The 20,672-nt window shown below is 48.9% G+C and overlaps 6 protein-coding genes across 6 annotated transcripts; 5 read left to right on the top strand and 1 right to left on the bottom strand.

Moving 5' to 3' along the window:
- The first annotated feature begins 2,046 nt into the window (after nt 1-2,046).
- Nucleotides 2,047-5,944, top strand: CNG00540 (conserved hypothetical protein). Its single transcript, XM_571759.2, has 5 exons — nt 2,047-2,289; nt 2,337-3,654; nt 3,703-5,260; nt 5,314-5,443; nt 5,508-5,944. Exons 2-5 carry the CDS (start codon nt 2,339-2,341, stop codon nt 5,579-5,581), a joined length of 3,078 nt encoding a protein of 1,025 aa, XP_571759.1. The 5' UTR covers nt 2,047-2,289; nt 2,337-2,338; the 3' UTR covers nt 5,582-5,944.
- Nucleotides 5,945-6,200: 256 nt separating this feature from the next.
- Nucleotides 6,201-7,377, top strand: CNG00530 (conserved hypothetical protein). Its single transcript, XM_571757.1, has 4 exons — nt 6,201-6,355; nt 6,484-6,594; nt 6,652-6,829; nt 7,074-7,377. The coding sequence occupies exons 1-4, from the start codon at nt 6,211-6,213 to the stop codon at nt 7,150-7,152; spliced, it is 513 nt and encodes a 170-aa protein (XP_571757.1). The 5' UTR covers nt 6,201-6,210; the 3' UTR covers nt 7,153-7,377.
- A 1,601-nt stretch (nt 7,378-8,978) lies between these two features.
- Nucleotides 8,979-11,824, top strand: CNG00520 (expressed protein). Its single transcript, XM_024657490.1, has 4 exons — nt 8,979-9,018; nt 9,069-10,494; nt 10,595-10,893; nt 10,949-11,824. Exons 2-4 carry the CDS (start codon nt 9,423-9,425, stop codon nt 11,558-11,560), a joined length of 1,983 nt encoding a protein of 660 aa, XP_024513289.1. The 5' UTR covers nt 8,979-9,018; nt 9,069-9,422; the 3' UTR covers nt 11,561-11,824.
- Nucleotides 11,825-12,113: 289 nt separating this feature from the next.
- CNG00510 (expressed protein) lies at nt 12,114-14,028 on the top strand. Its single transcript, XM_572183.2, has 4 exons — nt 12,114-12,206; nt 12,258-12,379; nt 12,442-12,609; nt 12,668-14,028. The coding sequence occupies exons 1-4, from the start codon at nt 12,188-12,190 to the stop codon at nt 12,851-12,853; spliced, it is 495 nt and encodes a 164-aa protein (XP_572183.2). The 5' UTR covers nt 12,114-12,187; the 3' UTR covers nt 12,854-14,028.
- CNG00500 (conserved hypothetical protein) lies at nt 13,162-16,507 on the bottom strand. Its single transcript, XM_571755.1, has 7 exons — nt 16,350-16,507; nt 15,766-16,294; nt 14,826-15,714; nt 14,597-14,773; nt 14,368-14,543; nt 14,284-14,308; nt 13,162-14,229 (listed from the first exon to the last, which is right to left on the bottom strand). The coding sequence occupies exons 1-7, from the start codon at nt 16,434-16,436 to the stop codon at nt 14,112-14,114; spliced, it is 2,001 nt and encodes a 666-aa protein (XP_571755.1). The 5' UTR covers nt 16,437-16,507; the 3' UTR covers nt 13,162-14,111.
- Nucleotides 16,508-16,727: 220 nt separating this feature from the next.
- Nucleotides 16,728-20,586, top strand: CNG00490 (hypothetical protein; the record flags this gene model as incomplete). Its single annotated transcript, XM_571753.1, has 6 exons — nt 16,728-16,889; nt 16,936-17,025; nt 17,077-17,873; nt 17,920-18,403; nt 18,469-18,792; nt 18,838-20,586. The coding sequence occupies exons 1-6, from the start codon at nt 16,761-16,763 to the stop codon at nt 20,584-20,586; spliced, it is 3,573 nt and encodes a 1,190-aa protein (XP_571753.1). The 5' UTR covers nt 16,728-16,760.
- Nucleotides 20,587-20,672: the final 86 nt, after the last annotated feature.

The raw sequence follows: 20,672 nt of genomic DNA, 5'->3' as shown, positions 1-20,672 counted from the left end.
ACAAAGGCCTTGACGTTCATCATATTAACTGCTGCAAGCTGAGCATATTTGTCACCTTCCACATGCACTAGCGGCACCTTGATATCCTTCTTTGCGTCTTCCCAACCTTTCAGTACCTCGAGTTCTCTAACGACTTAACCCATACCCCATTCCAGCGCTTCTCAGTTCCCTCATGTACGCGTTCCACCATGCCCTCACACCCATCCTCACACTGCCATTCTCGATTGTTGGCGGACCGACAATATCAGTGAAAAGAAGTAATCCTTCTGGAGGAGATCGACTGTGGAGATGAATGATGTGTGCGAGAGAAGAAATGGTGAGATGGATGGGAAATGAAGATGGATGACACAGATGGAGCATGGAGTGTAAGGTAGAGGTGGAGCTGGACAACTAAATGAGGAAGTTAAGTTGATAGGTCAGGAAGGGGTTAACGTACTGGTACATATCGAAGCTGAGTACGGTCAGCCTCATGCCAGAAAGGAATTGACATGGACTTACTCGCAATTGACGGGCACATACATATCAAAAGTCAGCACTGTTTCCATTCGACCATCATCCACGCACGAGTGTTGAGTTCGGGCAGAGTCCATTCTGAGACAATTAACCTTTCCCTGCTCGACCATTATTCTTTATCCTATGATGTCTGCCCTGTTCCTCGTCAATTCATGTACCTCAACTGACGCCAGATTACTCATTGCGGGAAGCTCTCAGCCATGTTAATCGCCCAGCTAAAGTCTCTTAGCTTTTTTCAACCCGTTGACGGAGGTCACGCTTACGATGCTGTGCCAGTGCCAATATCCAATATCCCAATTTGTTGGTTGTTGGAACAAGGTGCGTTAAGGACTTTGTTGACATGCTCAAAGAAACTGACTGCCTATTCTTAGCTTGTAATAACTGGGACAGAGTAATGGAGAAACATACTGCTCATAGCTTCACCATGTGAATCAGTTACCCGCCATGGCTTGAAAGGGAAGCTTACCTATACGAAGAAGGTAATGCTTTGGGGTTTCAGTTAATCTGAGCTTTGGATCATGAGATGTAACTTACCTATGAATCTTGCGTCTTTCAAAAACACAAATGAGTACATATAACCAGCCCAAAATCAATGATAAAATACCTACTTCCAGCTCCTCACCGTCAGCCATCCACTCGCCTTTCCCAACCAGATTGATAGGTTTACTTCTCCATTCTGTGAACCACGCTTGTTGTAACTTGAGGCGATTGATTCTGAGTGCTAAATGGGTACCTTGTGGGGTCTAGAGGGTTTTCCTGAGAGGCGAACTGACTGTTTGGAGTTAAGGGAAGGAGTGGCGTTGGAGTGGCGTCTGTTGATACCACGTCTTCTTGATGGATGATATTGGATTCGGGTTGTAAATATATAAATTAGGAATGATAACGATCGACAGGACATGGGCCAAGGTCAGTACTTTTATACATCAGCGTACGAAGCACTTCGTTGTCTCTAATACAAATTACACATCGCCTCATTTGTCTTCTTCGTAAAGGATCATCGAGTCATAAAGTGTCAGCCAACGATGATGATTCGGTCAACCATTCAAAGTGAGTAGAGCTCTGTGCTCGAACCAAATAACTCTGGCAGAGGGATAATCAAAGGCCGAAGACATACACAGTCCCACGAGTGATACACGAGGGAAACACAGATGTGTCTATTGTTACCCACTACTGGTTGTTTGTTTCGCCGTAATCGAGAATGTTGTCGATCGAATCGAGTCGTCGCCGGCGTCGCCGCCTGGTCGGCAGCCACTCGCGGTCCAACAGGCTCGATTTCGTAGTCCTCGACATACAGTAACCACTACTCATGGCTTATCAGCTTATGCTCTACCAAATTCTCTGACTGATCAAGAAGACAAGCATATGCATAAGTGTGAAATGGCCGATTTCTTACTCGTCGTCAGCCGTCATCAGTCAATCACGGCACAGCAGCAGTGCTCATCGCGGCATAGTCCGTCGCCGCTCGCCTGCCCTCTGGTGGTGATGAGTAATATAATAATCAATCATTCGGTCTGCATCTCTTTCTATTTCATTTTGAAACGTTTTTGTATATCTTGGAGCCTTGGAGACGGCAGGTGGTAACAACCCAAAACTAGACAAAACTTACCTTTGCCGCTTTGGCGGACCCACTTCGCCAAAGAATCAGAAACGACCCGCACGAGCGAGGACATAAGGGTACGAGGACACACAGCAAGGTCTGCTATAACGCACACGTCCTGTGCATGTATAAATCGGCAAGACAACATTCATAATTCATTAGGTACAGCTCTTCATTTAGTGAGTAGTGGGAATTATTTCGAAAGTACGACCGTTGACAAAAGCAGCAATGGGATCTTCACAATCACAACCTTCGCCCAACGACCGACCGAATGGTAACGACGGTCGTCCGGCTTCACGACGGACCTCTTCAAACCCTCTTCGATCTTTTCGTCGTCTATCCAATATCGGGAGACACGCAACCGATACTTCTTCGTCACAACCTGTTAGCGACGTTGGTGAGGAACAGAAGAACAATGTGGAGGTGGAGATGGAGCGAACCGGTAGTGGGAGTGGAGGGAAACGTATGAGGCAAGCTTCCACTGTCGGTGATACGAGATTGAGTGGCATCGAGAGAAAAAAGCCGAGGATGGGAGAGAGACAAGAGTCTGGACCATCGTCGTCCCGGACATGGGCTGACCGTGAGGACGAACCCATGCCCTCGGTTTCAACTTCTCGAACAAGTTGGTCTACTCAGCCTTATCCCCAATCCACATCAACGCCCGGTCAGTCGGCAACCTTATCTCCTACACTTTCATCTGACGACTCTCTCTCCGAGGAACGTTTTCAAACGTTGTCTACTATCCGCGACACCCTCGGCCCTGAATGGCCACCTGCAGATTCTCCTGCTGCGCCCGTTGTGGAGAGATTTTTGAGGCGACATTCCTCTCAGAACGTTGTGGGGCCTACTTCATCCACGTTGGGGACTGGTGTAGGCGTGACAGCGGCTGGCGTAGGTGGTTCGACCCCTGGAAATCACACCGTAGCTGAGGCCAGGATTAATTTGCAGAGAGCTATGTCCCAAGCTCGCAATTTAGCTGATCGCATTACCTCCATGTCAGCTCGACTTAACGCTGGTCTTCTGGCTTCCTCCTCTCGTGATTTCCATGATCCCCTAATCAGTCAACCCCAACCTCAATCTCTATCTCAACATCAACTTCCACCCTCAACAGGAGCCGCAGATGAAGAGGTCCCTTCTTCAGCAATGGAAGACCTCGCTGCCCGTTTGCGCGAAGCTCGGGAAGAACTAGCTGAGACTGAGCGGCAGTTGAATGAAACCAGGGAGAGGTTCGAGTCGACGACCGAAAGAAGGAGAGTGCCTACCGGTGCAGTATTGATAGTACAAGGTTTGGCACAGACACATACGTTTCCTGATATGGAGGAGGCTCAAAACAGAGATGTAAATGAAAGGGAGAGAGCTCAACGTAATGAAGAAGATGTGGGCTTTCACACCACCTTGGAACGGGATAGTGAAGATCGAACGAGTAGTGTGAGACCGAGAAGGGCTTCCGAAAGTAGAGTAGGAGAGAGGGTCGAGGCGCCCAGTGAAGACGGGGAAGGAGTGACTCTGCAACAGCAGGCGAACATGATTAGTGGTCTTCTCACGTACGTCTGTGTCGTATGACGGTACTCCATAGCTAACAAGCTACATAGTGTGGCCGCTGCAGCAACGGCTACTACCCTACTCGCTCCAGGAGGCAATCGCCCCAGCCTCGCCTCTGCTGTTCAGCCTCAACGCCCTTCACCTTCTTCCACACTAGAATCTATGCTCAGCCGCTTGAGACCCAATCGCCCCAGGCAGCAAACAGACCAGACCGTCGAGGCGTCCTTGGGGAATTATCTCCGCAATGTTCTTCGTGACAACAGAGTAGAAGGTTTTACCAGTCCCAACACCACATTAGGCACTACAGAGATCTCCTCGACAGCCGCTTCCTCCCCTGCTGATCCACCTCCACCAAGTCAAGATCCTGCAGCCGATGCAGCTGAAGAAGCCATCTCTTCAGAGTTCCAAACCTTCCTTGAAGGGCTGCAAGAGGAGCTTGTGGATGCTGTAAGAGCTTTTGCTGGACCTTTACCTGAAGCAGACGAGGAGGCGAGTGCTCGAGATGGTGAAGACGTAGTGCGGTCTATGGCAGACGCCAGCCTTGATCCTTCCACAAGTAGGGCAGACAACATCTCAGTCTCTGCCGGAGCAACATCTACCCAATTGACCGCTGTTGAGAATCCCACCTCTACTTCCAACTCCATTCCAACTTTTCATTCGCAGTTAGGACAAAACCTTCCAGGTGTCCGAAGAGAAGTTCCCTCCGTGACTGGTGGTCGAGATGGTGTACCTAGACGGTTGAACTTTTTCAGAGTGCACACTTTCCCTGCCATATCACCAATTACAGGGCGGCGAATTGAGGGTCGTCAAGTCTCCGAGGGTGGCCAAAACAATGGAAATGAGATTCAGACTGAGGACGATATTGCTAGAACAGCCTCTCCACAGGAAACAGCGGAGCAGCAGACGCCTACAATCGGTAACAATCAATCACGAGCTCAACCACACACGCGGGCACAGACGCAAGATGACGAGCCTCTGATACCCTGCATATTTATCGGCGTACGAAGTATCCGTCATGATCCAGCCATGACCACGGATGACCTTGTTTCCCACCCTCAATTCCCTTTCGTCAATGGTGAAGTGCCGCCTCGGCCTCCCACATCCGAAGGCGAGGGCGAAGGTACCGAAGAGAATGCGGGTGAGGAGGATAGTCAGGAAAGGGAGGGTATACTTCGCGATCATGACCAAAGTCATGAAGAGGAGCAGCCTGCTACTATTTCAACCCGGCAGGGGCGTGCGGCCTCTTCACCACCCGAAAGAGACCGCCGTTCCCTTCGCGAGCGTTTTCTCTCCCACCTGCGTCGAACCACATCTCCTGCATCTCCTCGCACACCCCCTTCGGGACCGTTGAACACCTATCTTGTTTATGTTATCGGTGGTAACTACCCCCGGTCACATCCTGTTTTGAGGATGCCTTCTCTCATTCATGGTGGTGCGATGACAGATGAAGAACTCCAGTTTGTAGGTGACCTTCTAGGATCGGCGAGTAACCAGACTGTTGAGAAGGAGAAGCTCGACAATAGTGGACTGCAGGTGATCAAAGGGAAGGAAATGGAGGATAAGGGGGAAACAGGCGAAGTAATTGATAGCTGTGTCGAACAATGTCTTGTAAGTTGGTCATTTCCATTATTATGAATTTTATTGACATAATGGCTTCTTAGGTCTGCCTGTCAGGTTATGATCCAGAAGAGGATTGCCGTATCTTGGGCTGTCGTCACGCCTTCCACAAGGATTGTGTTGATCAGTGGCTGACAACGGGAAAGAATTCTTGTCCCGCTTGTCGTACTGAAGGTTCGTATCCTTTCTCGTCATCCTCAAGAGTTGAAAATTAGCAGTGACTGATGGAAACGCTTAGCCGTTGATTCAAAGCCTTCATGGACCGAGGAGAATACGGCGACTGCGGCGGCCGGTATGGATGACGTTGATTGAACGGTTGAAGAAAAAAAAGAGGAAAAAAACCAAAATAGAAGCACATAACGATTCAAGAACCCGGCATTCCACTTTTTTTCTCTCATTGTTATTGTACGTCATATTAGGCTGCAGACACATTATTTCCTTGTGAGGTTCCAATCGTGGAATCTTCCCACAAATTTAAGTTGGCATGATTATCCCATGCAATTCCAGTATCAAAAGTTCGAGAAATCAGAGAAATGAAGGGAGATGATGGTGATGATGACACGAGAAGACAGTCCTTCAAGCACTTTTTCCACACCGCATGTTGCAAATCACCTAGGTTGCTGTATTTCTGGATTATTCATTAGCAGGTCAGACTTATGCATGTCCATGTCCTCGACATATGGCCGTTGGCAGTGAAATGATAGTCAGTTCGTTCGTTATTTCCGTTACTCGTTTCGTTGCCGTCGGTCGTTGCGTCATCGTTTTCAGGTTTGTCAATTGCATCATCACTTTGTTCTCTTCCTTGTCTTCATCCGCCACACTTCATGTTCCCGCCTAACTCCGCTCACCGTATGCGGACGAAGGCCCACTCAGCTTCACCCAATTTGACTGGACCTGCTCGAGTGCATACTACAAATACAACTCGTTCAAACAACCTCAAAATGCCTCTCAAGGAAGTCCCCAGACCATACCCCCTCATCGACTCTGACCCCCATTTCAGCAGGGTGGTCAGGTACATGCGACCGAACGACTATGCCTTGTGGGCTGGAGCCGCCGCTGCTGGACCTGGATTGTTGTGGCTTTATGGTGGGTGTTAAATGTAGACATGGGGAGGGATGTGTGCTCGGAATGCGACAGGGGGGACAAGGATACGGCAATGATATCAAGATAGCAACAATGGAGCGAAAGGGATGAAGACTGACGAGGAAATGTAGAACGCGTAGACCCTACAAGGTCTAACCCTGCAAGCCTCCGAAATGCCCTCCGATTGACTGGTATCTTGGGTTTCTTCGGTGGCTTCTTGCTCGCTTACCAACAATCGACTTGTAAGTCAGCTTTTTTCTGAAAAAGGGCATGAATTAACATCATCTGATCAACTTTAGTCCGATTCTGGGGCTGGAGGGAAAACGCGGCCGAAGTTCAGAAGGACCAAACCGAGCTTTCCCAACGAGCCAGGGAGGGCAAGCCTCTGTACGGCGAGAGTCAGCTCGATCCTTATCTCCAAGGTGTTGCGGCGAGGAACTCTACGTGGTCTCAGTTGAAGTTGCACGCTTTCCCTTGGTAAGTCCAGCTTTTCTAAGTGGAATATATGGAGGAGAGATGGAAAAGTGTGGGTCGCAACGGGCGTACGGTCGTAATATCGTGGAAACTGGCAAATCTGATGGATCAGTCATGGACGCCAGGGGTTGGAAAGGGCGGACAGGGTCTCGAGAGAGTACCAAGCTGGGGCCAGTGTTAACTACCTGTCATCTGGAAGCGTTCTGTGGAGATCTCTCTCACATTGTCATTAACCACTTATGTACAGGTTCAACGTTGCCAACCACAACTCCCACGGCGTCGACACCTCAAAATACACCTCTGACTCTCCCAACCAACCCTCGTAAAGCCTTTGTTTACCACACTTCCTCAACGATCAGCCTCTTACTCTTATCCAATCTCGACATCTACTCATCACCAAAGGTGTCATCAACTCAAATCACAACCTATTACACACATGATAAAGACAGCTGCCGGCGCTTTCGTATATTTCTAGGAGCATTGGCGGCAGTGGAATTGCGGATGCATGATTTTAGAAAAAGGTTTGACCTGATATGCTATTTGGAACAACGCCAAAGGCATGATGTGATCCATTTTGCTTGGACGTTGAATGATTGTGTGACCGCCTGATTTTACGATGGAAACGCGTTCGGTATATCTTCCTTGCAGACGAAGTCACAGTTAAACTTCTAATGCCGACAATCTCAAAATTCCACTTGGCTCAATGCGTTCGGGATCTCCTTCTCCGAAGTCCATCGCATTCACAGTGTTCAATACAGTCGGTGGTCTTCATGGACGATATGTCATTTGATCAAGTTGTATTCTTGACTTGGTGTGCGAAGACTGACTGCGACTCAGTGGGTGCAGCACAACAGCTGTACTTACCCTGCTTGCTAGCTGCCAAACTCATGAGGATATTCAGGATTAACCTTCTCCAAGCTCACAATAGCCACTACTGATGACTACTACCATGGTGTTGTTGTTACTAGGTAAAAGCTGAATGAAAGATGAAACGCTCTACTGGTGCCTACTTCTTGTGACGCTCTTCCTCATGCCCCGCCGGGTTCCCCCAAGGGAACTGGAATTATTTGCATAACAGAGCAGCAGCAGTGGCATGAATGATATATGGAGATGCCATGATTATCCAGGGATTGAACACCATCCTAGAAATGTTGTCGGTTTCTACGTATCAACAAGTACTACACCTCAAGCTGGCCTGCAATGATTCGTCGGTCCGCCTGTTGATGGCCAGTTTTAGCATAAAATGAAGTCGGTATACATTCAACCGTTTACCGTTATCCTATATTATCACGCAGGTACTGGCGCACCGACCCGAAATTATTGTTTTACGGACTTATATCAGTTTCCTTTCCCTAAATGCCTTGTGAGGCTTTCGAGAAGCTTGTATGACTTTTATGCTCATGAAGAATCGAGGCTGAATGAAGTAGTAGAAACCGGGGAGATGTGATGTTCCTTTGTTGTCTCCAGTTACTAACCACCCTTGATGATGCCTTGCTTTCAAAGCGACCTTCCGGTTTATCTGTTCAATCCAATGAGTGTCAAGATAGCCTGAACATGTTAGAAACATGAAAGGTAGAACAGGGCGATGATGATGGTGGCGAGTGTTATTATGCAAGGGCGATTGCCTTCGGAGAAGCTATATAACTAGCAAAATGGTTTCTGGAATGCTTAAAGAATCTAATATCTAACTATCAGCCATACATACATAAGAACCCAAGCAAGGTATCCCTTCACCCTTTGGTAGTGCCGGCCTTCATTGAGTAATCCACTATTAGTTAGCAGGTATAATATATACATCCACCTTCGCCGCGCTACAACAACAAGGCGACGTCGTACCGCCGACTGCTCTCTGTTCACCAACGGCAGACGTTTACTCTTTTTCAATACCTCCAGCAACTTAACGACAATTATAGAGAGTAGGTTCAAACGTTCTCGATGCTGTAATAAATGGCGTACAGCATCGCGAGGCCGCCAGAGCTGACGGCAATGAAAAATATATTATATTGCAGTAAACACTGAACATTAACCTTCTCTCGAGCACGATTATTTGGCTTCCGCAAACAACAAGTAGAAAGGGGATCTGACAAGCAAAAAGGCCCTACTTTCAGTAATATTTATCGCAAACAATAACTCTTCTATCGCACTCTTGTTCCCCTCTTTCCTCCTCCAGCCAATCGACAAGGCACTAATCGGTCAGTACAGTGGCGTAATCACAGAGGCAGCGCCTAACGTGCTATACCAGGTGCGATTAGCTCCGTATTTTTAAGGCCGAGGAAGCAGCCAAATCCATAACTTGTTGTTTGTCACCAACCCTGCGACCCTTGTTTGTTCACTGTCTATTTCTGTTGCTGCTCTTTTGTTCTTTTATGCGGGGATCGCCGACCTAGCATTTATTTCTCGGTGCGTTCTGGAGGTTGTGTTTATTTAGGGTTCAGTTGCCGGCTAATTTAGCTTAAATTAGCGGGACCAAAGACGACCTCGTCATATTTCAGGAACATTCCTAAATTAGGCAAAAGACAAGAGATCTCAAAGAGATAAATCGCCTTCTGGTCCTTTTGTTTTCGGGTGGAAGCTTCGCGCGGCAATCGGGTACCAAATGCCAACAGTTTTCCAAGAGGCAGGATGGGGGAGGATAGCGGATAAAGATGAGATGGATGTCGACTGTGTGGCTAATAATCCGTTCGTCGAACAAAAGGCTAAAAAGGACAGCTCCTCATTGTCTTCATCGACCGGTACAACCACACCCCCATCTGACGTACAGGAACACGCGAGCACTGGGATCCGTCCCCATCCACTTTTTCAAGAATCATACGCACCAAACCATACAGTACACGCTTTCAGAACATCTTCGCTATCCTTGGGAAGTTTACGAGAATTGTCTCCAAAGCGTCCTGTCCCTACTGTAACACCGGGACAAAAAGGCATCTCTTCATCTACATTTTCAGTCCGTATCAACACTCCCCCTTCCAACAGTCATCGCCCAGATCCTATTCACCTCATCCATACAGCATCCAGCAATCTTTCCTCAGCGAATTCTTTGCGCTCAGCCAGGCGTCTCTCCCATTCGCCATATATAGTCCCTTTCCCGTCACCCAGACTACCCCGTGGTCCTTTGACGCAAGTCATGACAAACGTAAAAACTACAGAGAGTGTAGTCAAAGAAGAGCTTCCAACTACATCACAACCTCTCGAGCCATCTCAACCTTCACTAACCTCAATCGAAATCGAGCCTACTGATTCAGCGCCAAATGTTCCGCCAGAACCTGCTTCGTATACTTTTGGTACAGCTGCAGGCTCGATGAATATGGCTACCCGACGAGGTGCGCGTCCTGCACTTCTCAGTCCTCATGGCATGAGATCAGCCCAGCACGGTGTATCATCGACACGTGGCCTTCTAACTCCTCAACCCAGCTCAGGCTTCCGCCACCTTCCTTATCCTTCACCGGCCCCTCTCCTGACTGCTCCGATCTCCCCCGACTCAAGGTGCTTCAACCAATCCGCCCCTGCTGATGCTCCTGCGACTCCTTTACAGCCGATACAGTCAGGTAAAGCACCGAACCCGTACCAAGTCAGTTTAGATGAGATCCCGAGGAGTTTTGTGATGAAGAAGCTTGTTGAGCTGGCGCCGAAATACTGGTATTCTCCGGAGAGTGCGGACTGTCAAATTGGTAAGTGATCGCACGATCCTTTGACAATATATATAAACATCCTTTGCAACGTGTTTCCATTCAACGCAAGGCTGATGATCCGCCTTCATGCCTTAACCAGTTGTTCCTACTCGCCGTACCCACAAAGTTAACAAGGCTGAGTGTCGGCCGAAGATGCCTCAGACAGCGGTTCCTATCGGAATGAGTTCCGCCAGTTTCAATGAACAGTCTCAAATGGCGAACTCGAACCTGTCGCTCGCTGAGCAGCAGGCCACCAGGGCATACTGGCGTCCAATTCCTGCTGGGGTATCCGATGGTGACCTTGGGATCAAGCCAGATGTTGTGACGAGCTCAACGACTGAGGGACACATGGGTGCTTCGGGGAGGAGAGGGAGTTTACCTGGATACAATCAAGTCGAAGTAAGTAGCACGTCTTAAACGATCAGCTGTCCTATTACTAATCTGGACTTTCTAGCAGTGTCTCGTATTCCCCCTTCACAAGGATTACCTGACCACCCAATCGACACTTTTCCACAGCCTTATCAGCTCCGCCACAGCTCATGTCACCACCCCCACCCAACGCGATCAGTACGGTCGTCTTGTTTGGCAGTCCCCGATATACCGCGGCGCAAAAGTGTTGCCTACAAAACATGGCCGACAGAGAGTGCTCTACGTCCCACTGCCAGACCCGTCAAGCTTCGGTGTACTCCTTCATTGGTTGTATTGGCACGATGCTGGTCACTTCAATCATTGCTTGTCCAGGGGACTCGCCACATGGCAAGGCGTTATCCGTAATATCGAGTATCTTGGGCTTGATAATGAGATCAAGCTCTTAGCCGGTAAATGGTGGAAGAGATGGGTCAAGCCTGTGGAAGCGGATGAACGCACCAATGGCGTTCAGAGCGTTAGTGGGTCAAAGAAGGGTAAAGACACGGCGACCGATGTGGAGTTTGATGACGATGACGAGGAAGAGGCTGGCATGGATAGTGGAGCGGATGGGGACGATGAGGAAATAGGCAGTGGGGTGGAAATAGTAACGGAAGATGGGTTCGCAGACCGTGTGTCCACCCAGCTGAGCTTGTCTTAATGGATGAGGGAATTTTTCACGATTGAGTTGGTAGTGGACAGTATTCCCCATTGATTATTGCTTTTCCAGAAGTTTGGGAGTATCGTTTGATACCTTGCATGGGTCAAACTGTAGATTGTGACGTCCATCTTGTGTCCATAGTGTCTTTATTTCTTTCAAAGTGTAGTCGTAACCTTTCTGTGTACCTTCATGCTATGTTTTTTTAGATTCCTTGGAGGTTGTGGAGAATAGAGGAAGAATATCTGCACAGATGTCATCCACATACGAGTCGCTAATGATGGGACTGTCATGTAATATGAGAAGTCGAAGCAGCCGTGATTCCTTGAATTCAGTTCGTTGGCGAAATATAAACGCGGGCACAGATATATACTACTACTAGCCTCGTAGCTGCGAGCCATCATCCACCAAAAACCACCAGGCTTTTCAGCTTGCATGACGAACAAAACAACGAAGTTCGTCGTCAACCTCGCTTCTTGCGTCAACCATCATATAGGCTCGCCGCAAACCGGCGAGTTCGGTACGTATCTGGAGATGCCATCGTTACTTATAGTCTCAGGGGACTTCGAGGCTACAAAACAATCTAATCTGCTACATCATCCATCGTTAATTTCCTCTGTAAGCTACAAAATGCCCCGCCGAAACCAACGTAAGCGGTCTCGGAGACCTGACCCTTTGTGAACTGACAGGCTACCAAAAGCTCGACAACCTGCATCTCAAGCATCTCAACCATCTCAACCCTCTGTCTCTTCGTCTCGACAAAACGATGCTTTACAGGAATTTCAAGCAAGGAGAGTACAGAGGAGATTGGATGACCTCGAAGTATGTTTATGGTAATGCCGAAAGGGGCGTGCCGTCAGCTGACACCCGTCTCAATTTGATAGAGAACAAATCCTACAGATATTCCAGCCTCGTCTTTTGTCCCGGCTGAATCATCGCAAACACCGGCCCCAGGACCGTTACAACAACTTCCAGCAAGGAAAAAGCAAACGGCAAATGTCAGACGGATCCTATATAACAAGAAGAGCTTGAAAGACTGGTTAGACGAGCTTGTACGTTAATAGCTTGACTTTGAAGACTGACCGGCTCATCTCATGTCATGCTGTATAGCCTGCCGAACCAGTTCCACCATATTTATCTGCAATTGCTCCCGCGCCTTCAATTCCGCCTAGGCGGATATGTTCCTCATGTGGGTATTTTGGGGCATACAAATGCTCCAGATGCGCTGAATGGAGCTGCGATAGGGTTTGCATGGAAGTACACGAAAGAGATGGAGGATGCGGAATCGGGAGATAGTCTACATCAGGGCAAGGACAGTATAATACTACGAGATGGTATGTTGTATCAGTATCGCATGATTGATGCCATCGGGAAATCAGGAAATGATATAACAACTAAGGGCTCACGGCGTGCACTGAGCCGTACAGAGCGGTTGATGTGGTGCCGACCTTTTCAGTCCATCTCTCGAATGTCATTATCATTCTGCACCGAAAATTTCAAAGTCAATGCTCGCGATGTTATCCTTGTCATTCAAGCTTACTGAATTGAAAGAAGGGTCGTAGTCCTTATCACACACGCCATCTTTCAGACGCTGCAAATCGTAACACTCGAAAACAATCTCGCTAGCCATACTACCACTGATGAATGGGGACTTGGGACTGAGGGTGAAGACAAAGTGGGAGTTTGAGGCCACAGAGCTTGTCAAAATAAGGTGGCACTGATTAATGATCAGCCTTCTCAGCCCACCATCAATCCAGGAAAGACTTGCTTGTAGGCTCCAAACATCGAGACTTGCATCACCATCATCATTAATCGCCTTCTCAGAGATCTTCCACTCATGTTCGATTACATCACCCTCCCAAATTTGCAATCCTATCGTACCCGGTCCAGCCAAGGCGCTTGGTTCTGAATCATCCGGATTGGAAAAGTTGGACAACATCGAAGTGTAGATGGGGATATTGATGGAAACGATGACAGAAGTCGGTTCGCGCTTGGGAGGTGCGGCGGTAGAGTTGAGAAGGACGTTGTTGCGAACTGTCGGGAGGGCGAGAGAGGGGATGAGGAAAGACAAAAGAGTGAAGATTGTGAGGAGGGCGAACATCTTTTGATGACGACGGATGTTGTGGAGTGGATTGGAGTTGGTTATGGGGATGAGGGGTTGTGAAGGCGATAGTTGGATTACCAGCATCATCTTTCTAAGATACTGTCCGATACGGATAGATGAAAGCCTCACAATGGTACGTAGCTCATTGGTGTCAAGTCATGTTAGGGGGCACAGAAAGGATTGCTGGCAGATTTTCCTTTGGTGGGGTCTTACCCCTCTGTCATCCGACATCGACTCTGCCGGCTTAGAAGGTCCTTTGCGATTTGCAATACTACATCCGCACAGTAGCAGGTACATATCAATTTCGACATCCGACACGTTTGATTTGTTACTCTTATCCTTTTTGTCTCAATGCAGAATATTCTCGTTTTTGATTCTTATTCTGTGGTATATGCCATGACACTCATAAAACCCGAAAGTGAGAAGATATAACTAATAGCGGCTACTCCTCTACATGATGCAACACCTCGTGTCCATACCTGTTTCTCGTGCCTGCTCTTTCACAATCTCTTCATCATTCTCCTTCTGCTTTGCTTTGACTTCTTTCGGAAACCATTCTTTCATGAAGCTGGACAAAAAGTCAATGTCAGCAGATGTTAAGAGGAAATTTGGATGCGCTCACTTCATGACGGTCAAATCCAGACACGCTTTACGCATAACTGTCAGCTCGATATCCACATGAACGTACAGAAAGACCGCAACTCACTTTTATCAGCCAATAGAATGACATCTGATCGACACAAAGGACACTTCCCCTTCCCAGCTTTTTGCATTTTCACCAAGCACCTAACGCAAAACAAATGGCCGCAGGCAAGTCTGATTGGTTTGAATGCAATTGAAGTGCAAATTAAACAAGCGTAGTCATCGAGACTTGGAAGAATCCTGATGAAGGCTAAGAGTCAGTTATGCGTTGATAAATGTCAGGTGCCACGTACGGTAAAAGAGTACTGGTTAAGCTGGCCAGGAGGACGTGAGGAAGCGACGTATTATAAAAGACCCATGTGGAAATGTTCCCGTCTTCATCTATTTGCGCTGTGAGTGTAGACCGAACGAAGGCCTGAAAACCAGTCGATGCTGTGAGTGCTGTACGTTTATCGTGCTTCTTCAAAATCCTTTTCCCATAATCAGTCATGTCAAATTAGTACGAAGCAAAACAGGACTTACTTCCTTGCGGCTTTGATATTGGCACTCTGGAACTTCTTCAAGTCCAATAATAAAACGTTCAACCTCAGGAACTCTTCCCATGCTTCTCTCACTTTCTTCCCCTTCATCGTGCGCCTATCCCCCAGGCCACGCTTAACGACTTGATTGGCAAATTTTTGTAGTCTCAACTCCGCTTCCTCCACCGTTCGTTCTCCCCGGTTTCTCTCGCTGTTGGATTCGAATATTTGTGCTTCGATCCAAAGAGTGAATATCTCCCGCCATGCATACAAGTCCTTGCGAGAAGCCTTGGAGGGATGCATCCTAGGTGTGATTTCATTGGATGGTGTGAGGGGCGTGGGGAGGATTTCAATACTAGCTTGCGGCGATATGGATTTTGAAATCATTTCACAAAGCTTTTCGACGGATTGTTGAAAGAGGATCTGTTGTCTGGCGTGGAAAGAGGAGAGAGAGGTAAGTGCAGTAGTGAGTAGAGAGAAGAAGGTAAAGTCTGATGAGAGGGGGATGATGAATTCTCGTTCTGAGTGAGGTATCCCCTCAGGTGTCTTGAAGGACTGTTGAATTGGAGTAGGCAATGTTTCTTCTTCCATAGCTGCCTCTCCCAGAGATAGATCTGCCAATCCGTCAAAATTCCTGCTACTGGCGATAGCCCAGATTGGGGATTTAGCCGCGTTGATTCGATTGAGGCTAGGATTTGGAGACAGAATACAAAAACGATCAAACGCTCGCGGCGTTCGGGGCGCCGAGTATATTGGGGGATCCTCGTCTTCAGTCTCTGTATCTGTTCCTATTTCAGACTCGGCAAAGGATGGTGGAGGTGATGGAGATGGGAGGTGGGATGTAAGAGCTGAGAGATGAAGGCGGATCTGGGGTACTGGATGATCTGGAGCACCTGCAACCGTATTGATCAGCGATGCTCTTTTGAGGGGCGTACGTTTCTCACCAGTAACGACATATTCTGCCTTTATTCCGCCATGACCTACGCTTACAGCTCTCTTGACAACCCTCCGGTTCTTATGGCTTCCCTCAGATCCTCTTCTGCCGTTTAAAGGACCATTTTGATATGCCGATGTAACTTGTGACAGGTTCTGTGCTGTAGGCAAGTCGGCCATACTACACGGTTCAGCGTCTTGGGAAGCTTCTGACAAAAGCCGTAATCTAAACTTGTGAGGATGAGGGTGATGTAAGTTATCGGTGCTGAGGTATCTGTCGTCATCGAGTACCGGATCGACCAGAACTTCTTGCGGTTCGTGGTGCAAGGGAAGACGTCCGGACCGAAACACGGATGGACTGCCTTCTTCACTCTCAAACTCAAACTCTATAAGCTCATTTTCGGGTGTTCCACTGCTATTGCTGTTGCGCCTGTCCGATACCACGGAATGATTGTCTGCGACGAGCAGTTTGTTGAGAATATCTGGTGAAAGGCCCATGGAAGTGAGCTCTGCGACTACATCTTTGATGATCTTCTTGAGCTAGATGAGTCACTTCAGTGTGTAGCTAGTATGATCGTATCCGAAACAAACCCACCCGGCGATACTCGATAGCAGAAGATTTCCACTCCTCTGGAAAGTCGGAGCTATCGAGAAGCTGCTGAAACTCTTTGCCGTATTTCATTCAGGGCCAGTCTCATGAGCTAGGATGTGGCAGCTATTCGCTGAGCAAGTTTGTTTATTTAGACATAGAAGAATCTTTACTTGGCATGAAAAAATGGTGATAATGCCGGAAGGCCATCGATACGCTGCTGATCACGCACGTGCGCAGAATCTTCAGGCACGAGATAAGATGGGCTTATGTAACGTTTGGGAGGAAGTGGAAATGTAAATATATTTCACCCCCTCACATAAGTGATGACGTTTCGACAGAAAGCTGGAGCATCAACATTTCGCTGCACCTGACACTTCCCGTCAAGAACATCTTCGATCTTCAAAATAACAGGTAATGTCGAAGAGCAAGCCCAAGGCGTCAGAGCCACCTCCCCTTGTAAAGCGAGTACCCTCGGGCACTCCGCCTACCGCGCGCAAGACCAGCCAACCAAACCTCAGTGCCCCATCCACTCCCAAGTTCTACGTAAGTATCACTGAGAGCCAGAAGAATCGAGCTGATGAAATAGAAGGACGGTCCCACAACGCCGAGATCCACATCTAGCCAAAATGTAAACCAAAAAGTTACTGTGGCTGCGAACAAGACCGCTGCGGTTGCAAAGGTTGGTCGCGTGTCGTATGAGAACATTGATTTTGACTAACTGTTGCGACAGACGCTGCCAAAAAGAACTGTAGCTACGGCAAAGAGATACCCTTGGGGTTTTTTCTCACTTGTCAGCACTATTCCTTTCCTCATCATCCTCTCGCTTGCCTCTACAGTCCTATGTCCTCCTCCTGGCCCTCCATCCGCTTTGAACAAATTTGTTCTCTCTCCCCTCGGCTATCCCGAACACCAGTCACATCCGGTCCTCTGCTATCCGGCCAATGTTTATCATCGCGAGGTGCTCCAGCCTTACATCTATCCTATCCTTGACGACTTACACACCAAGATCACCACCTCTGCTCCTTATATCGACTATGTTGAACCTGCTTCGCGTCAGGCCAAGCAAATCGGCGTCAAGGCCTGGAACGGACCAATCAAGCCTGTTGTCAATCGAATCCGCCGAGGTGTGAGGAGGTTTTATCTCACCTTTATCCAGCCTCACATCCCTTATTTCAGGGCCAAGTACCATACGTTTGCCGACCCTTATACTGCCCGCATCTCTGCCTTTGCCTCGCCGTACGTAGCCAAAGCGAATGTCTACGCCAACCAGACTAGAGACTACGTGACAAAGTTCTATCAGTATGCCGCGAGCCACCCATTTACTGGGCATGCTGGTAGATACGCGCACAAGGGCTACACGATCTCATCCGAGAAAGGAAACCAGGCTTACCAGTGGAGCAAGCCCTATGCCCTCCGAGCAAGTGTGGAGGCTAAGAGAATTGCCACCCAGGTCCTCGGACCTAGGGCTGTCAGAGGCTTAGAGATTGGAGCGCAGTACATCAGCAAGACTTGGAAGCTTTTCAAAGCGTGAGTAATTAAGTTTCGTTTATTCACTGCTGACATTTGCTCAAAGCCACGCCTGCGCCCAGTACCGAGTCTATCTCGAGCCTCACGTCGGCCCTTACGTCGAACAGGCTTCCGCTTTCCTTGCTCCCTATTACGCCCTCTACCACAAGCACATCCACATCTCTTACGTCCAGCCAGTGTATCAGGCTGTCTTTCCCCAGACCCCTGAAAAGCCCAAGTCTCTGTTGAGCATGTTGGCTGATTGGCTGCCCGTGACCGGTTTGACTGCTGCGGAATCCAGGGGTGGGATGGATGATTATTTTGGCGACGCTGAAAAGTCAAAGCGCGAAGAGACCAGGGAGAAGCTCAAGATCGCGAAGGCTGAGACCAAGGCTGGGCCCAAGGGCAAGGCCAAGTCTGAACCCAAGAAGGTGAAGGAAGAAGTCAAAGAGAAACCTTTTGACCGTAAGGAGCTTGACCGCGCTGTTAAGGACCTGAAGGTCAAGATTAACGAAGAGGGCAAGAAAGGTGAAGCTCAGGTGAAGGAAAAGGTAAATTGAATGAAATACTCCTTGATCACATTGTAGACTAATGCTAACTATGCTTTCTTTTCCAGATCCAAGACCTCCAGAGGGATGTGCTCAACCACAAGCTCCCCCAATTTGCCACAAACATGCGTTCCGAGATTGATCGGGAGATTGAATATGTCCTCAAGGGTCTTGACAAGCTCTATACCCAGTCCACCAGCTTGACCAGGGATCAAGTCAAGATGTCCAGCGGCACGTCTGACAATAGGGTCAGGAAGACGGTGGAAAAGATTCAGAAGAGGCTGGATTTGTTGAAGGAGAGGGTTTATGATGAGAGGAAGCCTATTGTAAAGGACCAATCTGACAAGTTGGATGCGATTTTGGGTAATGACTACCAAGCCTTGGCGGCCAAGGTGAGCACCCATACTACTCGCTGACGTAAAGCTAACAAATAGCAGATGTCCTCTTCTGACAAAACCACTGTCAAGGACTGGGACAAGTACCACGAAGTCCGCAAAGTCGCCGACAGCTGGAAGGAAAAGTACGCCAAGATCTCCGAAGATCCCACTCTGGCCAAACCTTTCGCTGAACTTCGTCTCGAGCTTGATGACATTCACGAGGCTTTCCGAACTCGAATCGGCATACTTAAGAGGACTGCTTTTGACCGTATCGAAGCCAGGGAAGCTGTTGAGGATTCTAAGAAGGAAGAGAAGGAGAAGAAGGAGAAGAACAAGGAGAAGAAGCCTGAGCCTGGAAAGGTCAGCATCCTCCCTGTGGTAGGCGAGGCTGGTGCTGCCGCTGCAGGTGTTGCGGGAGCCGCTGGTATCATCGGCAAGGGCAAGGAACAAGTGATGAGTGCTTTAAGTGCTGCTTCGGGTGAAACTACGACCGCCGGTATCGTCGAACAAGCTAAATCTAGCGTCGACTCTATCCTTTCTGTCGCTAGCTCAAATGTCCACGATGCCACTCGAACTATCATCAAGGCCGCTGGTGGTACCCCTACCCCCGAGTCTCCTAGAGAGCACGGCGAGAGCGTTTACAGCGCTGCTAATGTTGCTGTCAACTCTGTCATCTCTGCAGCCAGCTCGAGCCTTCACGAGGCGACCAAGTCAGTTTCCAAGGCTGTTGGCGCCACTCCTTCTCCTGAATCTCCCAAGGAGCACATTCAGAGCGTTTACTCTGCCGCTCAAGTGGGTCTTCAGTCTCTTGCTGGTGCCGCTTCTGCTGTTGTCCATGACGCCACTAGATCAGCTTCTCTCGCCATCGGTGCCACTCCCACTCCCGAGTCTTTGGGTGAGACTGTCGAGTTTGTGATTGCGGCCGCGAGCTCTGCTGCGCATGATGCCTCTCGAGTCGCTGTGAGCGCCGTCGGTGGTACACCCTCTCCCGAATCTCCGGCCGAACACATTGAGTCTGCATATCACGCCGCGACCGACTCTGCCGCTTCAGTTGCTTCTGTGATCACCGAATCCGCTGCTTCCGTCGCTACCGATGCATCCTCTTCTGTTCACTCTGCTACCCGGTCTGCTCTTAGCGCTGCTGGAGCTACGCCTTCCCCCGAGTATGCAAAGGAGTATCTTGAGTCTATCGCTGGTGTCGTCAAGCAGGGTGTCGCGTCAATTTATGATACTGCGGGTAGCAATGTGCACGACGCGACTAGGAGTATGGTTAAGGCTGCTGGAGGTACCCCTACCCCCGAGACGCCCGGGGAGTACGCCGAGTCTGTTTATAATGCTGCTAGCGAGGGTGTCATCGATGCTGCTGAGGCCGTGACTGAGCAAGCCTCCAGGCTTGCTACCCAGATACAAGAAGTTCTTGGTGCCGTCTCAACCCAAGAGCCTCTGGCTTCTTCTGCATCTAGCTACCTCTCATCCCTCGTTTCTGTTGGCTCTTCCACCGCCGCCGAGGCTCTCTCAACTGGATCCTCCATCCTCTCGTCTTTGCAAAAAGAAGCTTCCTCCTCCATCCACTCTGCTACCCGCTCAGCGTCCTCTATTCTTGGAGCTACACCTACCCCGGAGACTGCTGGAGAGTATGTTGAAGATGTTAAGGCCCGGGCAGCAAGTGCGCGACAGGCAGCGGAGAGTTTGGTGAGGAAGCATGCGGAGCAGATCAAGAGGGATTTGGAGAGGGACGGAAAAAAGGTGGAGGATTATTCGCATGGCCATGGGCATAAAAGAGGGAAGGAGACCAAGGATGAGTTGTAGAGCAGACAACTGTGAATGAACGTGATTTTATTGCATGTCGTTATTAATCCAACCGCTTGAGCAATTATAGACACCCAATTCCTTGT

This window comes from Cryptococcus neoformans, assembly GCF_000091045.1.
Source record: "Cryptococcus neoformans var. neoformans JEC21 chromosome 7 sequence".
Taxonomy (NCBI): domain Eukaryota; kingdom Fungi; phylum Basidiomycota; class Tremellomycetes; order Tremellales; family Cryptococcaceae; genus Cryptococcus; species Cryptococcus deneoformans.
Note: the sequence above shows the minus strand (reverse complement) of the source record. Positions and strands in the feature narration are given on the sequence as shown.

Bases quoted from the DNA above. Each gene is read 5' to 3' on its own strand.
- CNG00500 (XM_571755.1), bottom strand. From the start codon at position 16,436: ATGAAATACGGCAAAGAGTTTCAGCAGCTTCTCGATAGCTCCGACTTT. The intron at 16,295-16,349 runs GTGGGTTTGTTT...TGACTCATCTAG, and splicing joins CTGCTATCGAGTATCGCCGG to CTCAAGAAGATCATCAAAGA. The intron at 14,309-14,367 runs GTGAGTTGCGGT...TTATGCGTAAAG, and splicing joins CATTCTATTGGCTGATAAAA to CGTGTCTGGATTTGACCGTC.
- CNG00540 (XM_571759.2), top strand. From the start codon at position 2,339: ATGGGATCTTCACAATCACAACCTTCGCCCAACGACCGACCGAATGGT. The intron at 3,655-3,702 runs GTACGTCTGTGT...CAAGCTACATAG, and splicing joins ATGATTAGTGGTCTTCTCAC to TGTGGCCGCTGCAGCAACGG. The intron at 5,261-5,313 runs GTAAGTTGGTCA...ATGGCTTCTTAG, and splicing joins GCTGTGTCGAACAATGTCTT to GTCTGCCTGTCAGGTTATGA.
- CNG00530 (XM_571757.1), top strand. From the start codon at position 6,211: ATGCCTCTCAAGGAAGTCCCCAGACCATACCCCCTCATCGACTCTGAC. The intron at 6,356-6,483 runs GTGGGTGTTAAA...GAGGAAATGTAG, and splicing joins TGGATTGTTGTGGCTTTATG to AACGCGTAGACCCTACAAGG. The intron at 6,595-6,651 runs GTAAGTCAGCTT...GATCAACTTTAG, and splicing joins CGCTTACCAACAATCGACTT to TCCGATTCTGGGGCTGGAGG.
- CNG00520 (XM_024657490.1), top strand. From the start codon at position 9,423: ATGCCAACAGTTTTCCAAGAGGCAGGATGGGGGAGGATAGCGGATAAA. The intron at 10,495-10,594 runs GTAAGTGATCGC...TGCCTTAACCAG, and splicing joins GAGTGCGGACTGTCAAATTG to TTGTTCCTACTCGCCGTACC. The intron at 10,894-10,948 runs GTAAGTAGCACG...TGGACTTTCTAG, and splicing joins CTGGATACAATCAAGTCGAA to CAGTGTCTCGTATTCCCCCT.
- CNG00510 (XM_572183.2), top strand. The intron at 12,380-12,441 runs GTATGTTTATGG...TCAATTTGATAG, and splicing joins GGAGATTGGATGACCTCGAA to AGAACAAATCCTACAGATAT. The intron at 12,610-12,667 runs GTACGTTAATAG...CATGCTGTATAG, and splicing joins AAGACTGGTTAGACGAGCTT to CCTGCCGAACCAGTTCCACC.